The 27,004-nt window shown below is 41.7% G+C and overlaps 1 protein-coding gene across 4 annotated transcripts in view; it reads left to right on the plus strand.

Moving 5' to 3' along the window:
* kcnip3b (Kv channel interacting protein 3b, calsenilin) overlaps nucleotides 1–27,004 on the plus strand; it is a 155,547-nt gene that overhangs the window by 102,706 nt on the left and 25,837 nt on the right. For 2 of the 4 annotated variants that reach the window (XM_034170680.1, XM_034170681.1), the window contains one exon: nucleotides 4,028–4,097. In XM_034170680.1, the coding sequence (XP_034026571.1) occupies nucleotides 4,028–4,097 (70 nt within the window). Of the gene's footprint in view, nucleotides 1–4,027; nucleotides 4,098–10,754; nucleotides 10,838–27,004 lie in introns of those variants that run through there. The other 2 variants (XM_034170678.1, XM_034170679.1) reach the window with 2 other exon arrangements.

Here is a 27,004-nt window from a genome sequence, read left to right on the forward strand (position 1 = left end):
ACATTTCCAGACTGATCCATGATACCTGGTATGCAATATATAGGCCCAACACCATAGTAGGAGAAACATGCCCATATCATGATGCTTGCACCACCATGCTTCACTGTCTTCACTGTGAACTGTGGCTTGAATTCAGAGTTTGGGGGTCATCTCACAAACTGTCTGTGGCCCTTGGACCCAAAAAGAACAATTTTACTCTCATCAGTCCATAAAATATTCCTCCGTTTCTCTTTAGGCCAGTTGATGTGTTCTTTGGCAAATTGTAACCTCTTCTGCACATGCCTTTTATTTAACAGAGGGACTTTGCGGGGGATTCTTGCAAATAAATTAGCTTCACACAGGCGTCTTCTAACTGTCACAGCACTTACAGGTAACTCCAGACTGTCTTTGATCATCCTGGAGCTGATCAGTGGGTGAGCCTTTGCCATTCTGGTTATTCTTGTATCCATTTTGATGGTTGTTTTCCGTTTTCTTCTACGCGTCTCTGGTTTTTTGTCCATTTTAAAGCATTGGAAATCATTGTAGATGAACAGCCTATAATTTTTTGCACCTGCGTATAAGTTTTCCCCTCTCCAATCAACTTTTTAATCAAACTACGCTGTTCTTCTGAACAATGTCTTGAACGTCCCATTTTCCTCAGGCTTTCAAAGAGAAAAGCATGTTCAACAGGTGCTGGCTTCATCCTTAAATAGGGGACACCTAAGTCACACCTGTTTGTTCCACAAAATTGATGAACTCACTGACTGAATGCCACACTACCATTATTGTGAACACCCCCTTTTCTACTTTTTTTTTTACTAATAGCCCAATTTCATAGCCTTAAGAGTGTGCATATCATGAATGCTTGGTCTTGTTGTATTTGTGAGAATCTACTGAATCTACTGGTACCTTGTTTCCCATGTAACAATAAGAAATATACTCAAAACCTGGACTAACCTTTTTAGTCACATAGCACTACTATTATTCTGAACACTACTGTATGGCCATTTGATCTGGTCAAATGCCTTTTCAGCATCCAGACGGAGGGAGGATACTATGGTCTTTTTTGGGGAGTCTAGAAGAATACATGATATTAAAAAGATGTCTGAAGTTGTGGAAAGAGTTTTTGTTAGGAATAAACCCAGTTTGGTTAGGGTGTATTAGTTTATTCATAAAGGCATTAAGCCTTCTGACTAAAGTCTTGGCCAAAATATTTTGGTCTGTATTTAATAATTAAATTGGCCTACATGAGCCCACCTCTGTAAATCTTTTCATTTTGGGGGGAGCAGGATGATAGTGGCTTCAGTCAGTGTCTGAGGCAATGTGCCAACATCGCATGACTGAGTGTATTGTATACAAAGACAGGGGCTAGTAACCCACAAACATCTTGTATATGTCATTGCTGAGCCCTTCAGGCCCTTGGCCTTTTACCATTTGTCATTGACCCAATAGTCACGAGTAAGTCCTCACATGTAATGTCTGCATTTAGGGCCTCATGCTCCACTTGACTTAATGATGGGAGTTCAGATTCATCTAGGAATGGCTGTATCATGTCAAATGAAGCATTTAATTCAGATGGGTCTGGTTTCCTAGAACTGTTTAAATCTGTCATTAATGTCTTTATAGGAGGCGACAGTAATGCCTGCTTCTGATTTGATTTGTGGATAGTCTTCTCATTTTCAATTGTTCATAGTTGCCTTCCTAATAATTTATGTGGTTTATTACCAAATTCAAAATATTTCTGTTTAGTAAAGGTAAAGGCTGTACAAATTTTATTGGATAATATTTTAGGTTTGTATCTTGAGTGCTAACTTTTTTATGCTTTTGTAAAGAGGGCTGCTGGCCATTATCCATCTAACAGATGAATCTGCTCCTCTAGGTCTACTTTTTACTTCATTACATTTCTTAAGATTTGTAATTTGAATGAGATAATGCAACCTCTCAAGTAGGCCTTAAAAGCTTCCCACAATAATGTGGGAGGAGTGTAACTTTTATCACTGATTTCAAAAAATAGCTTAATGTGTGACCCTAGATATTTACAGAACTTAACATCTGTAATAAGTTGAGAGTTAAATCTCCGGCTTCTCTGGAAGGCTATGTTTCCAAACAGCCTAAGTATAAATGACGCTGGACTGTGATCAGAAATAATAATATGGTATTTGGTGTTATAAGAAAGTGGCATCAATTTGCCATTGACTAAAAAAAAAGTCAATCCGACTACAGGCATTATGTACGAGGTCTATTAGAAAAGTATCCAACCTTATTAAAAAAAAAAAACATGGATTTGAATCACATGTGCTTGCATGAGCCAACCTTGAACCTTCATGCGCATGCGTGATTTTTTTCACGCCTGTCGGTTGCGTCATTCGCCTGTGAGCAGGCTTTGAGTGAGGAGTGGTCCACCCCCTCGGCGGATTTTCATTGTCAGGGAAATGGCTGAGAGACTGCTGCTTTGCTTGATCAAATTTTTTTTAGAAACTGTGAGGCACATCCATGTGGACACCATTCGAGAATTCAGGTGGTTTTTGGTGAAAATTTTATAGGCTTCAAAGACATTAAGGGATGTTACTGTCGCTTTAAGGATGGCCCACAGTAGCTATGGGGCGCGCCGCGCTCCAGCTGCCATCGACAGGCTGAACGACCATTTCATTTCTAAAGGGATCGCTCTGTGAATCCGTGACCATCGTGTGCACTTTCTCTGGTTATCACAAGAGCTGGACATCACCCATTTTCCTGCAGATTTCACTTTTAACAAGAGATTTTGTTGTGGAAAGCCAGCGGGCGCTTCCCACGTCATGATCGATTCGCTGCTGGACCGACACAAAACCACCTCCGTTTTGGTCTCACAGGATGGCTTTGAGATGGCGTTCAGACAGCTGTCGGTGGTTTTTCAGTCGAGTGATTATCCAAGAATTGTGGATAATCTCTGATACTCACTCGACTGGTAAGCATTGAAAGGCATGTCCCAGCTTGTCCTTCTGGCACTCTGAAATGGAGGTGTTCTTTGTCTCGCTTGTCGTTGTGACGCGCGAAGCGTCCGCTCCTTTCCATGACAAAAACTCCTCGTAACAGTGGAATGTGCCATTCATTTCCAAACTGGACACTGTGTTTTATCCGAGACGTCGTCTGGCTAGCACAGGAATTGTGAAAAGACGTGGACATCAGCACGTTGCTTTGCGTTGCTTTGCGCGTCGCGGCACCGCCGTGATGAAGCATCATAGAACATGTTTGGCATGTCCAGGCTCGTCCACAATTTCTTGGATAATCACTCGACTGAAAAACCACCGACAGCTGTCTGAACGCCATCTCAAAGCCGTCCTGTGAGACCAAAACGGAGGTGGTTTTGTGTCGGTCCAGCAGCGAATCCATCATGACGCGAAGCGTCCGCTCGGCTTTCCACGACAAAATCTCTTGTTAAAAGTGAAATCTGCAGAAAATGGGTGATGTCCAGCTCTTGTGATAACCAGAGAAAGTGCACACGATGGTCACGGATCCACAGAGCGATCCGTTTAGAAATGAAATGGTCGTTCAGCCTGTCGATGGCAGCTGGAGCGCGGCGCGCCCCACAGCTGCTGAGGGCATCCTTAAAGCGACAGTAACATCCCTTAATGTCTTTGAAGCCCATAAAATTTTCACCAAAAACCACCTGAATTTCTCGAATGGTGTCCACATGGATGTGCCTCACAGTTTCTAAAAAAATTTGATCAAGCAAAGCAGCAGTCTTCAGCCATTTCCTGACAATGAAAATCCGCCGAGGGGGTGGACCACTCCTCACTCAAAGCCTGCTCACAGGCGAATGACGCAACCGACAGGCGTGAAAAAAATCACGCATGCGCATGAAGGTTCAAGGTTGGCTCACACAAGCACACGATTCAAATCCATATGTTTTTTTTTTTTAAATAAGGTCGGATACTTTTCTAATAGACCTCGTACTTTGGAATGAAAGGAATATTCTCTGACAGGTTGAAAAATGTTGGAATTCCCTTTTAATGTACTTTTTGTTGCCCTAAATTATGGTATGTCTCTTTAGTTCCTCTTGCTTGGGTAGGAGTGTCCCAGTGGGATGGTGGATGAGGAGACATTCAAGTCCATCTATTCTCAGTTCTTTCCCCAAGGAGGTTAGCTGTTAATTCAGTCTCTCTCCTCTCTTCCTCATTGTTATCACACTGGTTTGCTGTTTTGTACATGTAAATCAAAGTGAGCGACTTTGACACCATGATAGCTAATGTCATGGTTCATGTTTCTGGTGTGTCTTATGCAAGCATCACGGAACCTGTGGCACGCTGTCTGTCTCCCCAGATTTTGGAACAGAGTGGCTGTAACAAAAGCCATAAGGCAAAAATACTTAAGTGTTAAAGAGTTAAAGCCCTAAGCACTGAACATACACGGGATAAGGTTGAAAGAGGTTTATTGAAAACTCTAGTAACTGGAAAAGAATCCTTACAGCAGCTTCTTAATTCTAAGCAGCAGACAATGCTGCTACATCCAAACAAAATCCCTCTGAAATCAAAAGGCAAAACGTTTTCTGGATAAGAAGACACTGCGAACTGCCAAACCAAAAATTCTCTTTTAAATGCTAAAGGAAAAAAGCTTTTTATTTCTGGGCAACATGTAAAACTGTGTGGAGGCAAAAATGATTTTAAGTCAGAGTTTCTGAGGCTGTTTGTGGAAACAAAATTAAGAAATGAACAGATTAAATAAGTCTTTTAATTCAAGGCCTCGAAGATACACAAATAGTCAAATCAGTGTGGCCAGTGCATATCTGAGGGTTCTCTTTTGTGCACTCAGAGAAAGGCGAGGTTGCTGCATGTACACATTTACCAGTAAATGAAACTTCGAGTTTTCCATGAAAACTCTAGCTGAAAATGAATGTTATCACAGTTTTGGCTGTGCAGGAGATGGGAGGGACGGTCAGGCAGAAACAATGTGGTTATTAATGCAGCTGCTTAGCTCATTACGTTACATGAAGCCTTCAGTACAGAGTTAAATGCAAAAGTTTTAGGCAGGCTATGTGTAAGACATCCATCCATCCATCCATTTTCTTCCGCTTTATCCGGAGTCGGGTTGCGGGGGCAGCAGCTCAAGCAAAGCCCCAGACCTCCCGATCCACAACACCTCCCCCAGCTCCTCCGGGGGAACCCCAAGGCGTTCCCAAGCCAGCCAAGAGATGTAGTCCCTCCAGCGTGTCCTGGGTCTTCCCCGGGGCCTCCTCCCAATGGGACGTGCCCGGAACACCTCTTCAAAAGATGCCCGAGCCACCTCAATTGACATATTAAATGAATAATTTGACACTGCCACTGAAATGTGAGCAGTCTTTAGAAAAACACGTATGCGTGCGCACACACACACACACACACACACATAAACACATACACAAAAAACTACGAAACAACCAAACTGATGCAGTACAAAAATGGTATTCAGGTTGAGAAACAAAGTCAAGATCAGAGAGTCTAGTTGAAGTCATGCACAGAGGAGACAAAATCTTGGAGAGAATGAGGACAAAATACTCACTGGCAATGGTGGTTCTTGATATTGATTTATATTTTGATGGGGCAGCGCCCTAGTTCCCTTGAGTGACCAGTTGTCACCCCTGCTCACTCGGAGCATCGGGAAGTTGGAATTAATGACAACATTCTGGTGAAGAATGTGCCTGGGTGCTTGCCTTTTAAAATGCCCTGCTCAAGCAGGACAGTCATTGGTGTAGTGAGCAAAACAGTTTGGAACTGGAAGAAACAGTTCACTGGGTAATGCAGTGATATATTTACACTGCAACATGGAAGAGACCTTCAGCAGGTAAGCAGAGATCTAGGACAATAAGTAGACATGGTGAGGAAATGTGGAGGCCTCAGCAGTGTTTACAATATGAAAGCGAACTTAGTGTGAGAGCTCGCTCACCTATGCGCCAGTATTGCTAACCAAACGGTCCCCGCTGTCTTCATTGCGCATGCGTCATTTTGGAGCAACAGCAGCAAATTCAGATGATCACCTCGTTTCTGCTTCAAACTGCACTCCAATCATCCTATCTCAGTGACAGATATCTGAAGCTTTTGTAGAACAATCATTTCCACATAAATTCAGCATTATTTCATCATAAAAGACAGTGGCGTGATCAGAGTCAGACTCTCTGAGTCTGACTCTCTACACCCAATGATCAAAGGGAATAATGTGATTATTAACCATCAGATGACAAAGTAAAACCTCTTAAATCATTCTAAATCCAGTTTTAAGCAGAAACAAGGCAGTTTTAAGCAGAAACGGGCCGATAATTGGTGAAATGCTGCTGATGCTTCGAAATGACACATGCACAGTGAAGGCAGGGGGCAACCGATTTTTAGGGGGGACCATTCAGTCTGCGACACTGGTAGAACCCTAGAGCAGAAGGGAAACCATCACACTGCTTATAGAAGTCAAATCAGAAGCTCATGCGGACCGTGACACTGAAGTTAACAGTACATTACTGGCTCAAAAAATGACTACAGTAAAAGTATAAATACAGGTTTACATAAGGAACATGAAAAGTGCTCGGTAACGGTGGCCAGCGTCCACATTTGTACCCTGCAATTGACATTTACAAAATTATTTTTCAACATTTGTGAATTGATTCGGAATCGCCCAGTGTCCACATCGCAATGCATTTAAGAATTTTGTTGTTGTTTTTGTTGTTGTTGTTGTTGTTCTCCTGTAACTATATGAGGGTCGGCTGAGAAGTTCAGTCTCCTATGCAAATATTTCAGTAACAAGCAAAACACTCACATGAATGACATATCTGCTCACAGCTTAGGATATTCTCTGTCAGCTGGTTTCATTACTTTTCTACATAATCACCTTCCCTTTCTGCACATGTATGGCCACTCCAGACAAGTTTTTTCATCTCTTTGGCACCCGTGGCGCCCAGCTGTTTGCACCATGGTGTCACTCCTGTCATGTGCCTCTTCAGGTGTTCTATCAGTGGAGTATGTGTTTATATGATTCTACTCATGTGTTGATTTCATGTACAACCCCTGGCAATAATTATGGAATCACCGGCCTCGGAGGATGTTCATTCAGTTGTTTAATTTTGTAGAAAAAAAGCAGATCACAGACATGACACAAAACTAAAGTCATTTCAAATGGCAACTTTCTGGCTTTAAGAAACACTATAAGAAATCAGGAAAAAAAAATTGTGGCAGTCAGTAACGTAACTTTTTTAGACCAAGCAGAGGGAAAAAAATATGGATTCACTCAATTCTGAGGAATAAATTATGGAATCACCCTGTAAATTTTCATCCCCAAAACTAACACCTGCATCAAATCAGATCTGCTCGTTAGTCTGCATCTAAAAAGGAGTGATCACACCTTGGAGAGCTGTTGCACACAAGTGGACTAACATGAATCATGGCTCCAACATGAGAGATGTCATTGAAACAAAGGAGAGGATTATCAAAACTCTTAAAAGAGGGTAATCATCATGCAATGTTGCAAAAGATGTTGGTTGTTCACAGTCAGCTGTGTCTAAACTCTGGACCAAATACAAACAACATGGGAAGGTTGCTAAAGGCAAACATACTGGTAGACCAAGGAAGACATTCAAAGCGCAAGACGAAAACTTAAAGCAATATGTCTCAAAAATCGAAATACACAACAAAACAAATAAGGAACGAATGGGAGGAAACTGGAGTCACGTCTGTGACCGAACTGTAAGAAACTGCCTAAAGGAAATGGGATTTACATACAGAAAAGCTAAACGAAAGCCATCATTAACACCTAAACAGAAAAAACAAGGTTACAATGGGCTAAGGAAAAGCAATCGTGGACTGTGGATGACTGGATGAAAGTCATATTCAGTGATGAATCTCGAATACTGCATTGGGCAAGGTGATGATGCTGGAACTTTTGTTGGTGCCGTTCCAATGAGATTTATAAAGATGACTGCTGAAGAGAACATGTAAATTTCCACAGTCATTGATGATATGGGGCTGCATGTCAGGTAAGGCACTGGGGAGATGGCTGTCATTACATCATCAATAAATGCACAAGTTTACGTTGATATTTGGACACTTTTCTTATCCCATCAATTGAAAGGATGTTTGGGGATGATGAAATCATTTTTCAAGATGATAATGCATCTTGCCGTAGAGCAAGAACTGTGAAAACATTCCTTGCAAAAGACACATAGGGTCAATGTCATGGCCTGCAAATAGTCCGGATCTTAATCCAATTGAAATCTTTGGTGGAAGTTGAAGAAAATGGTCCATGACAAGGCTTCAACCTGCAAAGCTGATCTGGCAACAGCAATCAGAGAAAGTTGGAGCCAGACTGATGAAGAGTACTGTTTGTCACTCATTAAGTCCATGCCTCAGAGACTGCAAGCTGTTATAAAGCCAGAGGTGGTGCAACAAATACTAGTGATGTGTTGGTAGCGTTCTTTTGTTTTTCATGATTCCATAACTTTTTCCTCAGAATTGAGTGATTCCATATTTTTTCCCTCTGTTTGGTCTAAAAAAGTAACCGTTACTGAACTGCACAATTTTTTTTCCTGATTTCTTATAGTGTTTCTTAAAGCCAGAAAGTTGCCATTTGAAATGACTTTAGTTTTTGTGTCATGTCTGTGATCTGCTTTTTTTCTACAAAATTAAACAACTGAATGAACATCCTCCGAGGCCGGTGATTCCATATTTTTGCCAGGGGTTGTAGGCTTGTGAGCGATTGTATGTTGTGATGCAGTGACCGGAGCCCAAGATGAATTTAATAGCATTTTAAAAAGGAAGAGTTTGCAACCATCTGTCATGCTTAGTTATCATGTTACGGGGTAGATGCGTCAACCTTGGTTGACCTTTACTTTGGAGACCAAGCATTCAGCACAGTCAAAACTATTCCATTTATTAATACTTTTATTTTAAATAATAATTTGCATCACTTTTTACCAAAATTGGAGTAACTTTCACTTTTGACTCCTGTACAAACTGAAACTGATCTTTGTCACCATTTTTGCTGTTTGTACCCCATAACTCCAGAACATTCAGTCATATAGATCACCCAAACTACTCGTATACCTTTTTGGAATCGTTGTGATCAGATAAATAATGTGGTATAGTTTTCAACATGATTGGAGCATTTTTAAATTTTGACCCCTGTGTAATTCTTTATTGACCCCTGTAGCTCATTAGAGGATCAGCTCCAGGATGGCTCCATATCTGAAAATAACATTAGTTAATTTAGAATATGTGTGCCAAATTCCATGCTTTTATCACAAAATGGACAATTGTTTTGCTATGCTGCCCCCACTAAGAAGGGAGAGATTGTTTTGAAACAGAAAAACAACTCAGAGAGGGAGAGAAAGTCTGTGGTTGGCCAAAGTTATGATGATGAAGGAGATGGAGGGAGGAGGCTACAAGCTGTGGGAGCAAAAGTAAGTCATATGGACAGAAGGAGAAAATGAGGAGTGCAGCACAGCGGGAAGGGACCATCAGAAGGATAAATGCACAAACCAGAGGAGAAGGTTTATGTTGCACTACTTTAATTTAAACCTCAATAAGGTGAAGGAGAAAAAAAGTTTCAAGTCGGCTCAGCAACAGATAAAGAGGAGCAGAGAGAGCAGTGCTGGAAAACTATGTGCGGAGGAGGTTCGTTTCCAACAGCTCCTCTCACTTTCTCAGGATTTCCATGCTCTAAGTGCCGTCTCTGCAGGTCCGCACTTTTCCATATCTGGAGCTGGATTTGTACAAAGTGAGGTTGACCGAAGCAGGCGGGACAAAGCCACACTTGGCAACTCTGACTTGAAACTGAAGTCCTCGACTCAAGATGTTTGGGAGACTGAAGGATTTCTGAGTATTATCAAAGGGATTCGGGAGGAGAAACAAAATGAAAGTGGTTGCTGTGACGGCAGCAGTTTGGGATTCACCTGTGCCAGAAGAAAAAAGGATGATCGTGGTTTTCCCTTTTTCTTATATCAGGATTGTGCTTACTCTGTCCTCTTTTTCTGAACAAACTTTTCTTTGTGTCTTCGTGTCCTACGCAGCAGGTTCTCCTGAGCCTGAGTTTGGCTGTACTTGGGCGTTGTTCTACACTACAGATAAAGAGCTTGTTTTTGTTGCAGAAATCACTCCTATGATTGATGCAGGTAATTTATTCTGAACTGCTAATGTGCTTTGTTGCTTAATAGCATGGAAGATGAGCAGATATTGGCATTTGTTGTCTCTCTGTTGCTGAATGTTCTGCCTGTTGGTAAGTCAGATGACTCCCTCCTAATGAACACATCAAGGACCACAGTCATGAAAAAGTGCATGGACACCGAGGCTACACAGAGCTTTTTGCTTTTTCCAGAAGATGTTTTAATCTAAAACCACAATGTGATTTGCTGTGATGATGACGTGAGGACTGATCACAGCTTCTGTGGATTACGTTCCCGTAGGATTATTTGCAGGAAGATAGTCTGGAAAGTGACTCTAAACATCTCCTTTAATGCGCAGCAACAAACAGCCTGTGACACGGCCTCTAATTTTCCCTCATGGGTCTACATGGGGAGGTTTTCCATATATGTCAGCTTCCACATATTTTCCATTTCAGCATTACTGTTGACATTAAAGCAGCAATCGTCCAGCTTGCTGTCTCAGCGGCCTGGATTCAAACTCATGCAGCCTCCCTCCGCTGACTCCTTATTTCTTCTCGTCAGCTCGGCTCTGTCCAGAACACTTGTGATCGACCTGTGAAGCTTCCCTTAGTCACTCCTCAGAGTTTGGGCCCCAGAGGGGGCTTCCCTTGCACCGAAGCCATGGTGATCCACGGCATGGAGCTGTTCGCCATTGGCGTGGTTATCATCCTTTCATGGCAGTTCTCAAGCAGTTTGGCATTTTGGAGCCCATGTCCTCATTTGAAGGTAAGGGTCAACCTTTGGCCCCTTCTTCTGATTAACCGGCATGTTTGGTGTTTATTGCTTCACTTGCACTCAGGTGATTACTTTTTCCAATTACCTTTCATTGTGCAAATAGTATATATTTTGTTCAATTAGGATTAAAAGTAGATTTTAATGGCATCTATTTTGCAGACTAATTTGAGCTTAGTTTCCAGGAAATCTGTGCGGGGTATTACAAGGATGTAGCTAATGGGATGTTGTATTTTTGCTTACCAAAGGACATCCCATAAAACCTTAATGGGTCAATAGACAGCATACATTTAGGACTATACAAGAGACATCAGATACTGTTCTTTGAACGATGCAGTGGCCCTTGATTATGGTTTTGGGCCCAAAGCCAACTAGTCAAAGTGCCCTGCCGTCAGCGTGCCAAGACAATTACAGTGGGAAGGCCCCGGTCGGCACATTAGTGCTCCTCTTCTGCATCAGCATTGTCAGTAATAAATTCAACAAAAACACCAGTTATGTCTTTCATAATTTATCACTCCTGTGTCCAATCTGTAGCTCCTCCAATAGCTCTCCCCCGCTGTCCGTGCTGCGGTGATCCAGAGGAACGGGGCCTAACCCTGGTTTAGCATTACTTCACATCAATTATACATGCCGTATCGAACAGGCCTCCTCTAAATATGGAGCCTGGAGTACTCCTCCAGGACCCTGAAGGACACTGGACATCTAGCCATCCTTCACTGGCCTCCAAAAAATCCTCACGTCTCACATTATATGCCATTTCATTACGTCCTCATGTCCCAATGGGACTAATTTACTCCTCTTTGATTGTTTCAGCTGCTTTTGCTTCTTCTCATCTTCAGCATTTCTGAACATTTGCCACAAGATGTTATATATCTAAATCATTCTTTGTGTTGCTCTTCTTTACGAGCAACTTTTTTTTACAAGCTCTTCTTTTTCTCGTACCTTTATAAAATTAGTAAAATGATACTGTGCAGACCTTGTTATAAAAATCCAGGTGCTTGATTTTGGATCAACCTTGGGCAGAAATGTTTTGCTTGTGTTTGTTAGCTCGTTATTTGTGTCTTGTACCTCTGTGAAGTGTACCAACACGTTCTCATTCCTGACCATCACATATTTACGCTGAGTCAGTTCCCTTTTGCATCATTGAGTGACTCACAGGGAAACATTTTTTAATTTTTTGCAGCATCTTTTGTCTGACTACACACAGAAACTATCTGTTTCACTTTGGTGGCTTCAGACGACATTGACCTATGTTTTAGTTATGGTGAGCAGGCTGCTCAACTCGTCACATAGTGACATTCAAAATGAACCTTTTGCATCCAAATGTGACGAGTTGGGTGTGAGGCTGTTTTGAGTGTACACATGCACTTCACTAGTCTGTACATGACATAGGGCATAGGACATGACATGACAGGACATGACATAGGGCATAGGACATGACATGACAGGACATGAAATAGGGCATAGGAAGTGCACAGTAAATTTTGCAGAGTAAAATATACTCGGCCATTTGAGTGAATTCGGCTCCAATAAGAATCATTCACAGCATGATAGAGTTGATTTTACCCTGTGATAGAACTGATTTAGCACTGTGATAGAGTATATTTAACTCTATGGATGAGTGGGAGAGACAAGGGGATATGTGCTCTTACTTTTTAAATGTATGGATATTATTAAATATTTTCCTACTATATGCATATGATTCTCTGCATCTGATCAGTTGTATGCCCGACCACGACTACTAGATATGTGAAATGTGTATCATTTAAATCAAATCAACTCACTTCTTCCTTGGAAACGTGATTATTTTAGATATCCACACCAAAATTCTCCAGGATACAAATATCTGAATGTAATGCAAAATCTGTGCTATTATTTTGAAATGCACCTCAGTTTAGTTCCATTTGGCAATTGAACCAAATTAATAATTATACCCATATTAATTTGGCCCAACTGCAGCAATAGAGCATGTTGCTTAATGGATAATTAGCTGGCCTGTCAATAAACCTCTTATAATCTCTAATAAATAACCTCTAATAAATCTCTTTTGTCCTTGGACAAGACACCGCCTGTGTTGTTTCAGTCCTGCCCATTGGGAACGGCTACTACCCTTAGCTGTGGAATGATCTGTGTTGGATAGGGAGTTGTAGGCTTCATCCTACAGAAATGAGAGATAAGCGCCAACGTGTCTGTGTAGGACTTGCGTATTTGTGATGTAGCATCACTGTGGTATTACGTTAATACCCACAACCACCTTTAGTAACTGTATTTTTAAAATACACAAAAATGAAAACTAAATAAATCACAACTAACACAGATTTTTGCTTTTATACGGCACAACATTGTTAACATCATCAACAACAAATAATAATAATAACAATAATAATAAATTATTATTTATTTTACACCATGTATTTTTCTTTTCTTTTTTTTTTATAATTCAACGCAGTTTCCCAACTTTGCTCTGCTCCCCGACAAACACACACATGAGTTGTTAGTCTTTGCTTGTAACTAATGTGGTTTATTTGATGGATGCTGTATGAGAATGTTTCCAATTGTTCCTCAGCTCATCATTTTGGAATTACATGTAGCTGAGTGGGTGGGAGTTGGACTGCCAATATGTAGAACTAAAGCCTTGTTCACATTGCCACTCAAAATCTGATTTTGTTAGCACATCCAGATTGTACCTACCTTGATTTTTTTTTTTTTTTTTTTTTGGGGGGGGGGGGGGGGGGGGGGCAATTTGGACAGTGAAAAACCACCAGATCAAATGTTTCCAAAGTGGTTTCAATGCTGTTGTTAAATCAGCTGCAAATTGTGAATTATTCGCAAACTGTGAATTGCAAAATGTGTATACTGAAAAATATCTCCCGAAACGTGAAGGCAGGTCTTGTAAAACAGGAATTTTTTCACAGTTTGGTGTATGTGCTTGGATGGGGAGCTAATGTTGTGAAGCTACCATCTGTGGGATTATGACTTCGTGCCTCTCACTTTCATTACACCACGGGGCTTCGCGTGCTGGTGGTCAACAACCCACATACACAGGTCATTTGAAATGCGATTCAAATCACATTTTCCTCTGTATCACTCAGAGCACAACACGAACAGCTATGACGTAGGTCCGGAGAGACGGAAGTTGATTTGAGGCGCCTTACCTATGGAGTTGGAATAAGTGGAGAAATGTAGAAGAAAATGGTCAAAAATAACAGAGCACTGCGGCACAACTCAGCAGTCTCCTTTGTTTGTGTCACTTCCTTACAAGAAAGTTTGTGCCACGGCTCCACATAACCATTTCAGACAGAAACGGGCACAATTGGCAGTCATCCAATTTCAATTTTCAATTATTTTCATTTATATAGTGCCAAATCACAACAGAGTTGCCTCAAAGCGCTTCACACAGGTAAGGTCTAACCTTACCAACCCCCAGAGCAACAGTGGTGAGGAAAAACTCCCTCTGAGGAAGAAACCTCAAGCAGACCAGACTCAAAGGGGTGACCCTCTGCTTGGGCCATGCTACAAACATAAATTACAGAACAATTCACAGAACAAATATATAAGGAGGATCGCCAACACGAATACAACTCCCATCTCTGGATGGAGCTGCACCTTAAACAGAGAAAAAAAACAGAATCAGGCATCAGAAAGACAAAAAAATACTGTATAATTTGCCAGCATTAAACAACAAGAAAAACAGAAGAAATACTAAGGTGATCGCCGGCCACTAGCCCTAAACTTCACTAAAAGACCCAGAATTTAGGTAAAGTTGAGGCCGCGGCCCGCTCCAATTACTAATAAAATTAATTAAAAGAGTAAAAAGTGTAAAACAAAACTGTACCAGTATGCTAGCCATATGAAAGGGAAAATAAGTGCATAAAATAAGTAATAAGTGAATAATTTTATAGGTTAGTAGCAGAACCTTAAAATCTGATCTCACTGGGACAGAAAGCCAGTGAAGAGATGCTAAAATGGGTGTATGTGGTTGAACTTTCTGCTTTGTGTCAAAAGTCTGGCTGCAGCATTTGAACCAATTGGAGACCCCTAATGCTAGACTGCGGTAAACCAGAAAATAGAACATTGCAGTAGTCCAATCTAGAAGAGATCACAACAGCCATGTTTTTCCTGGGCATAGTCTGTTACCATAGTAATCAACTTTGATAAGACTATGTAAATGTGGACACACAGATCCGATCAGATCAGGTCGTTTGCTAATTAATGTGGACAGTCAATCAGTGAGATCTGAACTGAATCAGGCTTGCAGTAAATCTGATTTGAACTTGCAGTCTAAGTTCAATTCCTGATCACGCTAAGTGTCCTTGGACAAAACATTTAACTGCGTTGTCTTGGTCCACGCAGCTGTAAATGGGTACCAGCTTTGACTAGGAAAATAACCTGTGATGAACCGATGTCCTGTCCAGGGGGAGATGAAGACTCTCATTCACTTCATGCTAAAGTATCCAAAGATAAGCGCCAGCACCAATGGACCTGTGTAGAACCTACTTACTCCAGCTTTAGTTTGGTTACTTTTACTAATCATCAGACTGAGTGTGGTAAACTCCACAATTCACACAAAGTGACACATTGAGGACCTGTGCATACAGGTCATGTGTGGGATCCTGTTACCTGATCTGACCTGGTGTGAGGCTGCTGGCCTTTTCTTGTTTGTTTTCAGTCTGGGCTTTTCTACTAGGATGTCTGTTTTGAGTTCAGTCCAACACGGTCCTATTTCAGGATAAAATCGAAGCAGAGGTATCCTCCTGTTCTGAGCCATATCATCCTATTTTTGGTTGTTATGATATCGGGTGCTATTATTATTCAACATTTGATACTTGTGCAAGATATTTTAGAGGGGTGAAGCACCACAATGCAGAAATAGCATGAATCTGAGTACTTCCTGTTTGATACTGATGGCTTTTAGCTTGAGTAGGAGGGTTTTGTGTGTATGTGTGTGTGTTTAATTGCAAGTCATAAATAAATGTGTCCCTCCTGCTCATAAATAGCCCTGCAGCAGACTGGCGTCCTGTCCAGGGTGTACCCCTATGGCTGGGATAGGCTCAAGGCCCCCGTCACCCTTAATTAGATAAAAAATGGATGGATGGGTGGATGTTCATGAATATATTTTCTAAATCTGAAGAAGAATCATGACAATGTAAATACATTTCCAGGTGTTTTCTTCAACTAATTTAAGAGTTTGTGTGTTAAAACGGGTTCAGTCTATTTTTAGTTGTCCCTTCAGATGAAATTGTTTGCTTATCGTTTTTTAGATTAAGTTTCCTTCCTGCCGTGTCCATTTCAGTTTCCTGTCAGAAAAATCATGTGTCTGCAGAATGCATAGTTAGTTTCCACTAGAGGGAAGCAACAGTCAGTCATAAACCTTCCTGAGACAATGACGGTGAAATGAGTCTTGAACAACTGTCAGAGGGCCTGAGGAGCACACAAGGTTTCCCCACTGAATCTGTGTGTGCAGGATGGTTTGCCTCGATGAACCTGAGAGATCTCACAGAGGAAAAAGGAGTACGTAGAAAGTGGATCACTGATCTGGCAGGAAGATGATATTCAGCACACCTGTTGACCTTGTCACCATTCAGTCTATCTTTCTAACTCTACCCTCTGAAAAGAGGGTCATGTGAAGTGATGAAGGAGCCATTTATTTCTTCACCTGAACATCTCCGAATTGAGTGAGAGTTCTGCCATTACCATCGTGTGACAGAGGCCAGTGAGAGTCACTGTGCATATGGTAGTTAATAGTAGTGCAGCAGAGAGAATATTTACAGAGGGATCCTTCAAATGGTGATGCAAGCACCAAATTTTGTACAAATACTCCTTAGACATTACTCTTTTGAAAAAGCAGTGTCCACTTGAATTTCCAATAGATGTCCAGATGAAGAATTACACAGGGGTCAAAATTTTAAAATGCTCCAATCACATTGAAAACTACACCACAATATTTGTCTGATCACAAAGACTTCAAAAAGGTATAGTTTGGACTGTCTATAACTGAATTCTATGGAGTTATTGGGTAAATTGGGGAAAGGTCAATTTCAGTTTGTACAGGGGTCAAAAGTTAAAGTTGCTCCAATTTTGATAAAAAAAAGTGGTGCAAATTATTGGTTGAGCTAATAGGATTAATAAATGGAATAGTTTTGACTGTGTTGAATGCTTGGACTGCAAAGTAAAGGTCAAACAATGTGGACGTCCATTGGATGCTATGACATGTGACATATGTTACCAGGTAACATGATAACAAAGTATGACACATGATGCAAATGATTCATTTTTAAAACCTTATTAACTCAACCAATAATTTTCATTAACTGTTTCCAAAATTAAAGCAACTTTAACTTTGAACCCTGTACAAACTGAAATTGACCTTTGTTACCATTCTTGCTGTTTTACCCCATAACATTCAGTCACAAATAGTCCAAACTATACCTTTTTGGAATCTCTGTGATCAGCCAAATAATGTGGTATATTAGCTGAGAGTGTACCAGAAACACAGTTAGCTGTAGCTTCTGATAATTTTCTTTGGGTGGTTTATTCGGTTTAGCGTTATAAAAGGTAACTTTTCAGTTATCTGATTAGCAGTTATCAAAGCTAACTTTTTGGTTAGCTGTGCCCACCACTGGGTATGGTTTGCATCATTGACAAGCCGGGTGGGTGCCAGGCACCCAAAGAGGGTGGGCCCTCTATGCAAACTCCCAGACCAGGCTTAGGTGTAAAAGAAGTCATCATCTTTAGTTCAGGCTGAAGTTTGGTACACAGGTTGTCAGTCAGTGGAGCAAAGGTACAAACAGGGCTAGGCAAATACGCAGTCATAATCAAGCAGGGGTTCGTGGCACGAGCAAACACAGTATTCAGGGATGAGGCAGAAGCCGTAGTCAAAAACACAGAGCAGATTTCACAATCACGGCAAGGCATGTGTATGAACGACGACAAACTAGTGGGGAAGTGGTGGCTCGGAGGTGTTTAAATTAAATGACACACTTATGAGACCTAATCGAAACGCGTCTGTGCTCCTTATCCTGTCGCCTTGCCATGAGTCATTAAAACCTTTATTAAGAAGGACACTTGAGTGTTGCTGGCTATATTTTTACATTGAGGTGTTTAAATAGGACAGGAGTTAAGAAGGCGCATGTGAGGAACAATCTAGAAAGGGAGCGTCACTAGTGAACAAAGATAATGCAAGGTGCAAGGTGAGGAGGGACACCACAAGGTGGAGTGAGGTAAGACACAAAGCTGTGTGAACAGGTGCCAAGAGTGTGAGTGAATGGAAATACTAAACAGACTGAATCAAAGTGAGGGACATAATGGCAGGTGCAGTGGAGTGAGAACATAATCAGAGGGGCGTGAGGGAAACAGGAAACTAGTAGCAAACAGAAACCGAGGGCAGAATACAATATTACTATGATAGGAACTAAAATCAGACATGAGCATAAGCACTAGAAAAACCTACCTGAAAACTGATAAGAAAATAGTAAGAAGATTAATACTAAGATGAACTGAACAGGATCTGACTAAGAAAACAAAAAATGACTAAGCAGAAAATAAGACCAGAAAATAAGACAGAGACTAAGTGAGAAACAAAACCCAATATTAAAGCACAAAAGATCATATAAGAAATGGGAACAACGAAAAACAAATGATAACTACATGATAAACAATGACTAGAATGACTAATGAATAGAGACTGACTGAATAAAACGAGAATGGAACTGAACCATGACCAGAGTGACAAAAGTAGCAAAGAAACAGTGACAAATCAAAAGACAACAGACAATAACCACGTGACAGAAATAAAATAACTAGTAAATCAAGGCTGAGGCACATGAAGGGGAACAAAGAAAGAAGGAAAACCTGAATCAGAGCCCAGATCCAGCCGAAATTGTGAGTCTTTTAATTTTGACCCCTGTGTAATTCTTCAATTCACCCCTACCTGGCTGCCTATTGAAAATTCAAATGAACACTCTGCCTTTTCAAAAGAGTAATGTCTAAGGTGTATTTGTGCCAAATTTGGTGCTTGCATCACCATTTGAAGAATTTTTTTTTGTTCAGTTATCCACTGCACTATAGACCTCGATCAACCGACTGCCAAAGGATGCTCTGACCACTCAAGCCAGAGCCTGGGTTTTAGCCGATTGGCCAAAGTGTCCACCTCCCATGCCAAAGATCGTGACTTTGCATCCTGCGAGGAGTGAGTAGGAGGAGTCAAAAACACAATGCAGAGCAAGCTGCTACAACTTGAACCAGTTTGTTACACAAATAGGGTGACCCTGAACCATCCCTTAGTTATGCTGCTATAGACTTAGACTGCTGGGGGGTTTCCCATGATGCACCCTGTGTTTCTTTTTATTCACCTCTTTTGCTCTGTATGCACCACTCTGCATTTAATCATTGGTGATTGATCTCTGCTCTCTTCCACAGCATGCCTTTTTCCTGATTCTCTCCCCTCAGCCCCAACCAGTCCCAGCAGAAGACTGCCCCTCCCTGAGCCTGGTTCTGCTGGAGGTTTTCTTCCTGTTAAAAGGGAGTTTTTCCTTCCCACTGTCGCCAAGTGCTGCTCATAGGGGGTCGTTTTGACCGTTGGGGTTTTTCCATAATTATTGTATGGCTTTGCCTTACAATATAAAGTGCCTTGGGGCAACTGTTTGTTGTGATTTGGCGCTATATAAATAAAATTGATTTGATTTGATCAGATTCAGAGTCATCTTCTGTTTTGCTATTGTTAGATCTTAGCTCAGCTCAACTCAGCTCAACTTTTATACAGCACTTTAAAACAATCAAGTTGGAAACAAAGTGCTGTACAAAAGACATAAAACAATTAAAAGCAATAAAATAAATAAGAACAATTATTTCACTGCTGTTAAAAGCAATTACAAACAATAAAATAATAAATAAAACCAAACCATAAAACATTAAAATAAAAAGAGTCTCATACAGAGTAAAAGCCAAGGAATAAAAATGGGTTTTAAGACTGGTTTCAAAAATGGACAATGAGGAAGCTTGTTGAATGTTCAATGTTTTCCTTCCCACTGTCGCCAAGTGCTTGCTCATAGGGCGTCATTTGACCGTTGGGGTTTTTCTGTAATTATTGTATGGCTTTTGCCTTACAATATAAAGCGCCTTGGGGCAACTGTTTGTTGCGATTTGGCGCTATATAAATAAAATTGATTTGATTTCATCATCACTGCCACTCGACACGAGCATGGCGGTCCAGAAGAATTCATCAGGCATCTAACTAGGAGGCTGTCAACTGTTTCAGAGCTTCAGCAGCTTTCTTGAGTTGTTTCACTTGTAACGATAGGCAGTCCACGTTTCAGAGCCATACAGAAGTGTTGGTAAAATGATGGCTTGATAGCCCCCTCCTCTTCACTCTGCTGACCCACCTGCTGCACACCTGCATCCAGTTCCAACCTCTTCATCAAATTCCCAGACGACACAACTGTGGTGGGTCTCATCAACAACAACGATGAGACAAGCTACAGGAGTGAGGTGAGCCGCCTGGCCACGTGGTGCACGGACAACAGTCTTCACCTGAACGTGGAGAAGACGAAGGAGATTGTCGTGGACGTCAAGAGAGAGCCCGCTCAGCATGCTCCACTAACCATCAATGGCGCTGAAATGGAGCGGGCGAGCAGCACAAAGTTCCTGGGTGTACACATCTCCCAAGAACTGTCCTGGAACATCAACACCACATATCTGGCCAAAAAAGCCCAAAAGCGACTCTACTTTCTGCAGAAACTGAGGAAAGCAAGAGCCCCGACCCCCATCATGTACTCCGTCTACAGGGGTACCATCGAGAGCATCCTGACCAGCAGCATCACTGTGTGGTACGGTGCCTGCACCATATCCTGCCGCAAGTCCCTGCAGCGCACTGTGAAAGCAGCTGGGAAGATCATCGATGTTCCTCTCCCCTCTCTGCTGGACATCTACCACATCCGCCTCACCTGCAAAGCCAATCAGGATCGCAGGTGACCCCACCCACCAAACTCACAGTCTTTTTACCCATGTGCCGTTGGGGAGGAGGCTGCAGAGTCTCCGGGCCAAGACCAGCAGGCTCAAAGACAGTTTCCTCCACCAGGCAGTCAGGATACTCAACTTCCTCCCTTCTCTGCCCCCCCCCCCACCACTACCACCACTGACCCTGCATGCCCATGCACACCTCACTTTATCCTCCCCCATTGCAATATTGCATCCGCATCAGGACCACCTGTACTGATACTGGTACATTAGTATACAGTCATTGCACTATCATCAGCATACTGCCACTTACACCACTGTATTATGCTGTTAAACTGTATTACACTGTTATCCATTGGCATCATATTCCATCATATTTAATATCATACATAGTACACTTTTGCCATTTGCACAACAGCATCATACTGTTATACTTACAGGACCTACACTGTTTATACTGTTTTATATTATTTTTATTTTTATTTTGTAAATCAGTCATATTTAAGGTCAATTTTTACTTAGCTTAGTAGTAGTTTTTATTCTATACTCTGCACCGTGGGTCTGAGAGGACTGGATTTCATCTGTGCTGTATGTCAAGCATGTATAGCATATTTGACAATAAAGCTGACTTTGACTTTGACTTGACTCGTATTTTGGTCTCCGTCTCAAGATCGTGGTTGTTGAAGACCCACTTGTGTAGCTTGCCGAAAGCGCTGTGGCAGAGCTGATCCTGTTGTGCGTAGGTGTGTGTTGTGTGATTGTATCTGAGCTTGCTCTTTATCTGTCAGGATTTTTCATGGATTAACACAGGGGTCTAAATTTCATCAATTTTTTTTCCTCTTTGTGCATATTTATAGAATAATAATCTGATCCACCTGACTGACCTTAATAAAGGGGACAGACATTCAGATCCTGTTCTTAATTCTAGAAAATATCCTGAAGGAGGTCTGAGATCCAGTAAAGGGCACAGAGAGAGACAGTCAATTAAAGGATGGAGCTAAATAGAGTAACAGAAAGTGCAGGAAAACTGTGACAGAAAGAGAGTGATGAGTGAATGACACCGTTTCAGAGTCAGGCAGGGAAAAGAGAAAAGAACAGAGTGCGAGGTACAGGGTAACACAATGAAAGAAAAGTGCAAACGCAACGCTCGGCTTATAAGAAGGTAGGAGCTGGAAGAAGGTGAAGAGAGAACTGTGGACGAAAAGAAAACGAAAAAGGTGAGCATGAGTGTGCGGTGGGAAACGGAAGGACTTCAGACAGTTGGCATCGTCTGTCTGGTGATCATGTTCCTCAAACTGATGCACCTGCTGGGCCGATCGACATCACTGAGACCGGTGAGAGAACCTGGGACATGGGGCAAATATACTGGAATCAAAAGTGTTATTTCAATCCAAATGAAAATGTCAATTTCTGATCGTTTTGCCTCAGGAGCGTGTGCTTGCAAGGCATGAAAGGCAACAAGCATGAAGATACAAATAAGATTTATTACAGAATTGAGAAATTCTGTACTGTGCAAAATCTAGGCATGATTTTTAACCATATATAAAGCAAAGAGTGCTGGAAAGTAATGAAGCACATGAAAAGATTAAATCATTCAGAATAAAATGTCCTAATAATTAAAGAGTAAATAAAATAAAGATCGCTGTAAAACAAAATTTTGTGGGTGTATTCACCTGCTCAGAGTGCCGCTCTCTTTGGAGTGACATCTCTGCTATTTTGGCATTGTGGGATAGCCGCCCACAGATTGAGGCTCGCCGGACACTTTGCACCTGCTTAGCATGCCTGCTCTCGTTTGGAGCATCAACATGCAGAATGTTCTTTTCCAGATAGATCTCTTTCAGTGCAGCTTCTTGTTCTGACTGTAACACGAAGTTAACACCAATTCTTTCATCAGCAACTGTAAATGGTAATCAAACCGTTCCAATCATATCTTTCTGAACTCTTCCGCAATCAAACTCCATCATGTCAAATGTTTACACTGTGCTTGAGCGATAAACAGATGAAGTGCTCATAAACTGTAGTTTCTTAAATATTATTACGGCCACTCTTCAGTTATCGTTATAATTTTAATTACTTGTAAATTTTTAGAATTAATTTAGATAAGCTTATACTCATATCTCACAGGATATCACAATTACCTGGGAACTACCTTTTTGCACAGGGAAATCATCAAGCATGTCGGCTGCGGGCGGTACTAACACAGAATCCCCAGAAACTGGCTAGAAGTTTGGCCAAAACGAGAGCGTCCACTTTTATCTTGACATAAGCTAAGCTAGTGGATGTGGTTACACATTTGTGATGGAATACACATTTGCAAATACTTTTGCTACAATAATGGCCCCATAAACTATCCCATAGTTTACAACATTATGTTGATCAGTGGACAGCGATGGTGACTTAGTGTTTGGCACTGTTGCCTCACAGCGGAGAAGGTCGTGGGTTCAATTCCGTGGCCTTTCTGTGTGGAGTTTGCATGTTCTCCCCGTGTTTGTTTGGGTTTCCTCCGGTTGCTCCGGTTTCCTCCCACATCCAAAGACATGCGGGTTAGGTGGATTGGTATCTTTAAAATTGCCCGTAGGTGTGTGTGTGGGTGTGTCTGTGTTTGTTTGTCTGTTTGTGGCCCTGCGACAGACTGGCGTCCTGTCTTGGGTGTACGCCGCCTCGCACTCTATGGCCGCTGGGATAGGCTCCAGCCCCCCGCGACCCTTAATTGGACTAAGCGGTAGAAGATGAATGAATGTTGATCAGTTCATTATTCACCCATTAGTACTTGTTCATTGTCATTGTGTTATATGTTGAAGCTGTAAACTACAAAGTAGTTGGGTTTTTTATTAGTTTGAAGAAGTCTGCTATTTTCTTTAATAATGTAGATGCACATCTCTGTAACTTTAATTAATTAATGATTGATTAAATGTAAATACATTTGCATTGTGTTTTGAGATTACTGATATACGATGGAAGATAAAAGACCCCCCCCCCCCCCCCCCCCAAAAAAAAGCCATTCATACAGAAGCATGAGGGTGCTTAGATTTTTGCACAGTAGATCTATTTATACATAACATCTGGGAATTCATTGCAGCAGGTTTTAAAGGTGCCATAAATGAACTACATGGGAATATCTGTTAATAGGGAATACTGGTAGTACTGGCATATTATGATCTAATGGAGCAATAATCTCACAAGTCAGTTTGTTGTAATTCACTTGCTCAGTAATTAGGTCCCGAGTAGGCAACGTCCTACGAGGACCCTATTGCAATTGCGCTGTTTATTATTATTATTATTATTAGTATATTATTATTATTATTATTATTATGTATTATTATTCTCACTTTTGAAATCAAAATTTCGGCCTCTTCCCATGCTCAAAAACTCACCAAACTTTCCAAAGTTGTCCGGCCGGATCCGAAATTCGATATTTTGGGGGCGTCGCACATGGTCGCAGAAAAATCGCGAAATAGCGCCCCCTAGAAATTTTCAAAAACCCCTCCTCATTGGGCTTTTTTCATCGTAGCCTCACGAAATTCGGTACACATATTTACCATGCCAGGACACATGAAAAAGTCTCTTACTGTCATGGTGAAATATCGACAGGAAGTCGGCCATTTTGATTTTAATTTTCTATTTTGAGCAAATTTTTGCCATTTTTGGCCATTTCCACTACTTACATTTGAACGAACTCGTCCTAGGGATTTCATCCGATTGTCTTCAAATTGGTCAAAATCATCACAACACAATGGTGATCAAAAGTTATCAAAAAGATTCTAATTAAGTCAAAAAGGCATGGCTGCTAGGGGTCGTCAAACTTTGGCGAGCTTTTCGGAGCACGCCATTTCACCTTCGAACGGCTGTCACGCCCACATACTTCATCGTAGATCCTTCAAACTTGCTGGACATGATGAGGGCTCCGCCCTGAACGTCTACATATCTTAAGTTCCCACCTGCGCCATAGCGCCCTCCGCTGGTGGCAGGAAATGTCCTATTTTTACTTTAAGAGGTCCTGATGTCACATACTTAACCCAATCAACTTCATTCCACTTCTAAAACATGCAGAACAAATTGGTGAATATAGGCGATGAACGCCGTGAAGTTACAAGTAATGGCGTCCGTGTGGTGGCGTGCCGAATATTGCCCATTCGCCATGAAATTACGTTCTTCCTTTTGACGGCTTTAATTTTGTCATATCATCATGAAAATTGATACACAGGTCAAGCATGACAACCTCCTACAATTAATAGGGGCCTCACCCATGGGAGGGGCAAAGTGCCTCAATAGCGCCCCCTTGAAAATTTCAAAACCCCTCCCCATAGGGTTTTTTTTTTGGAGTAGGGAGATGAAAATTGGTACACATGTGTGACTTGCATAGACGTACAAAAAAGTCTCTTGCACCATGAGTCTACTCCAAACAGGAAGTCGGCCCATTTTGAATTTTCTTCCTCATTTGAAATGATTTCCACAAGTTGTATTTGAACGAAATCCTCCTAGGGATATTGTCCAATGCACTTCAAATTCTTTGACAGCATCCAGAGATGACACTGACCAAAAGTTATCGAAAGCTTTTCTCTATGTTGAAGGGTGTGGCCGCTATGGTGCCACCATTTGACCCTTTGCCATGGAACATCAAGTCATGATAACTCCTTCATGCTTTGCCTGATTGACTTGAAACTTCACAGTATGATGACGGTTAGCTCCTGAACACACCAGCCCCTCTGTTTGTACACTGAGTGCCCCCTAGTGGATGAACAATCAACATGTCATAACTCCTTGATGCATTGTATGATTTGTTTAAAATTTTAACTGTGTGATGAGTGGTTGCCCCTGCATGCACATGCCCACATGTGGTCACAGGGCACCCACTGGTCTGGGTAGGGCGGTTGCGCGGAACGAGGGCCCGTATATGACTGCTTGCAGTCCTAGTTATTATTATTATTCTTCTCACTCTTGAAATCGAAATTTCGGCCTCTTCCCATGCTCAAAAACTCACCAAACTTTCCACAGTCGTCCGGCCGAATCCGAAATTCGATATTTTGGGGGCGTTGCACATGGTCGCAGAAAAATCGCGAAATAGCGCCCCCTAGAAATTTTCAAAAACCCCTCCGCTTTGGGCTTTTTTCGTCGTAGCCTCACGAAATTCGGTACACATATTTACCATGCCAGGATGCATGAAAACGTCTCTTACTGTCATGGTGAAATATCGACAGGAAGTTGGCCATTTTGATTTTAAGTTTCGATTTTGAGCAAATTTTTGCCATTTTTGGCCATTTCCACTACTTACTTTTGAATGAACCCGTCCTAGGGATTTCATCCGATCGTCTTCAAATTTGGTCAAAATCATCACAACACAATGGTGATCAAAAGTTATCAAAAGATTCTAATTAAGTCAAAAGGCATGGCTGCTAGGGGTCGTCAAACTTTGGTGAGCTTTTTGGAGCACGCCATTTCACTTCGAACGGCTGTCACGCCCACATACTTCATCGTAGATCCTTCAAACTTGCTGAACATGATGAGGGCTCCGCCCTGAACGTCTGCATATCTTAAGTTCCCACCTGCGCCATAGCGCCCCCCGGTGGTGGCGGGAAATGTCCTATTTTTACTTTAAGAGGTCCTGATGTCACATACTTAACCCAATCAACTTCATTCCACTTCTAAAACATGCAGAACAAATTGGTGAACGTAGGCGATGAACGCCGTGAAGTTACGAGTAACGGCGTCCGTGTGGCGGTGTGCCGAATATTGCCCATTCGCCATGAAATTACGTTCTTCATTTTGACGGCTTTAATTTTGTCACATCATCATGAAAATTGATACACAGATCGAGCATGACAACCTCTTACAATTCATAGGGGCGTCGCCCATGGGCGGGGCAAAATGCCTCAATAGCGCCCCCTTGAAATTTTCAAAAACCCCTCCCCATAGGGTTTTTTTTTGTAGTAGGGAGATGAAAATTGGTACACGTGTGACTTGCATAGACGTACAAAAAAGTCTCTTGCACCATGAGTCTACTCCAAACAGGAAGTCAGCCATTTTGAATTTTCTTCTCATTTTGGCGTGATTTCCACATGTTGTATTTGAACGAAGTCCTCCTAGGGATGTTGTCCAATGCACTTCAAATTTCTTTGACAGCATCCAAAGATGATACTGGACCAAAAGTTATCAAAAGCTTTTCTCTATGTTGAAGGGGTGGCCGCTATGGTGCCGCCATTTTGACCC

Source organism: Thalassophryne amazonica, chromosome 5 (assembly GCF_902500255.1).
Source record: "Thalassophryne amazonica chromosome 5, fThaAma1.1, whole genome shotgun sequence".
In the NCBI taxonomy this organism is placed as follows: domain Eukaryota; kingdom Metazoa; phylum Chordata; class Actinopteri; order Batrachoidiformes; family Batrachoididae; genus Thalassophryne; species Thalassophryne amazonica.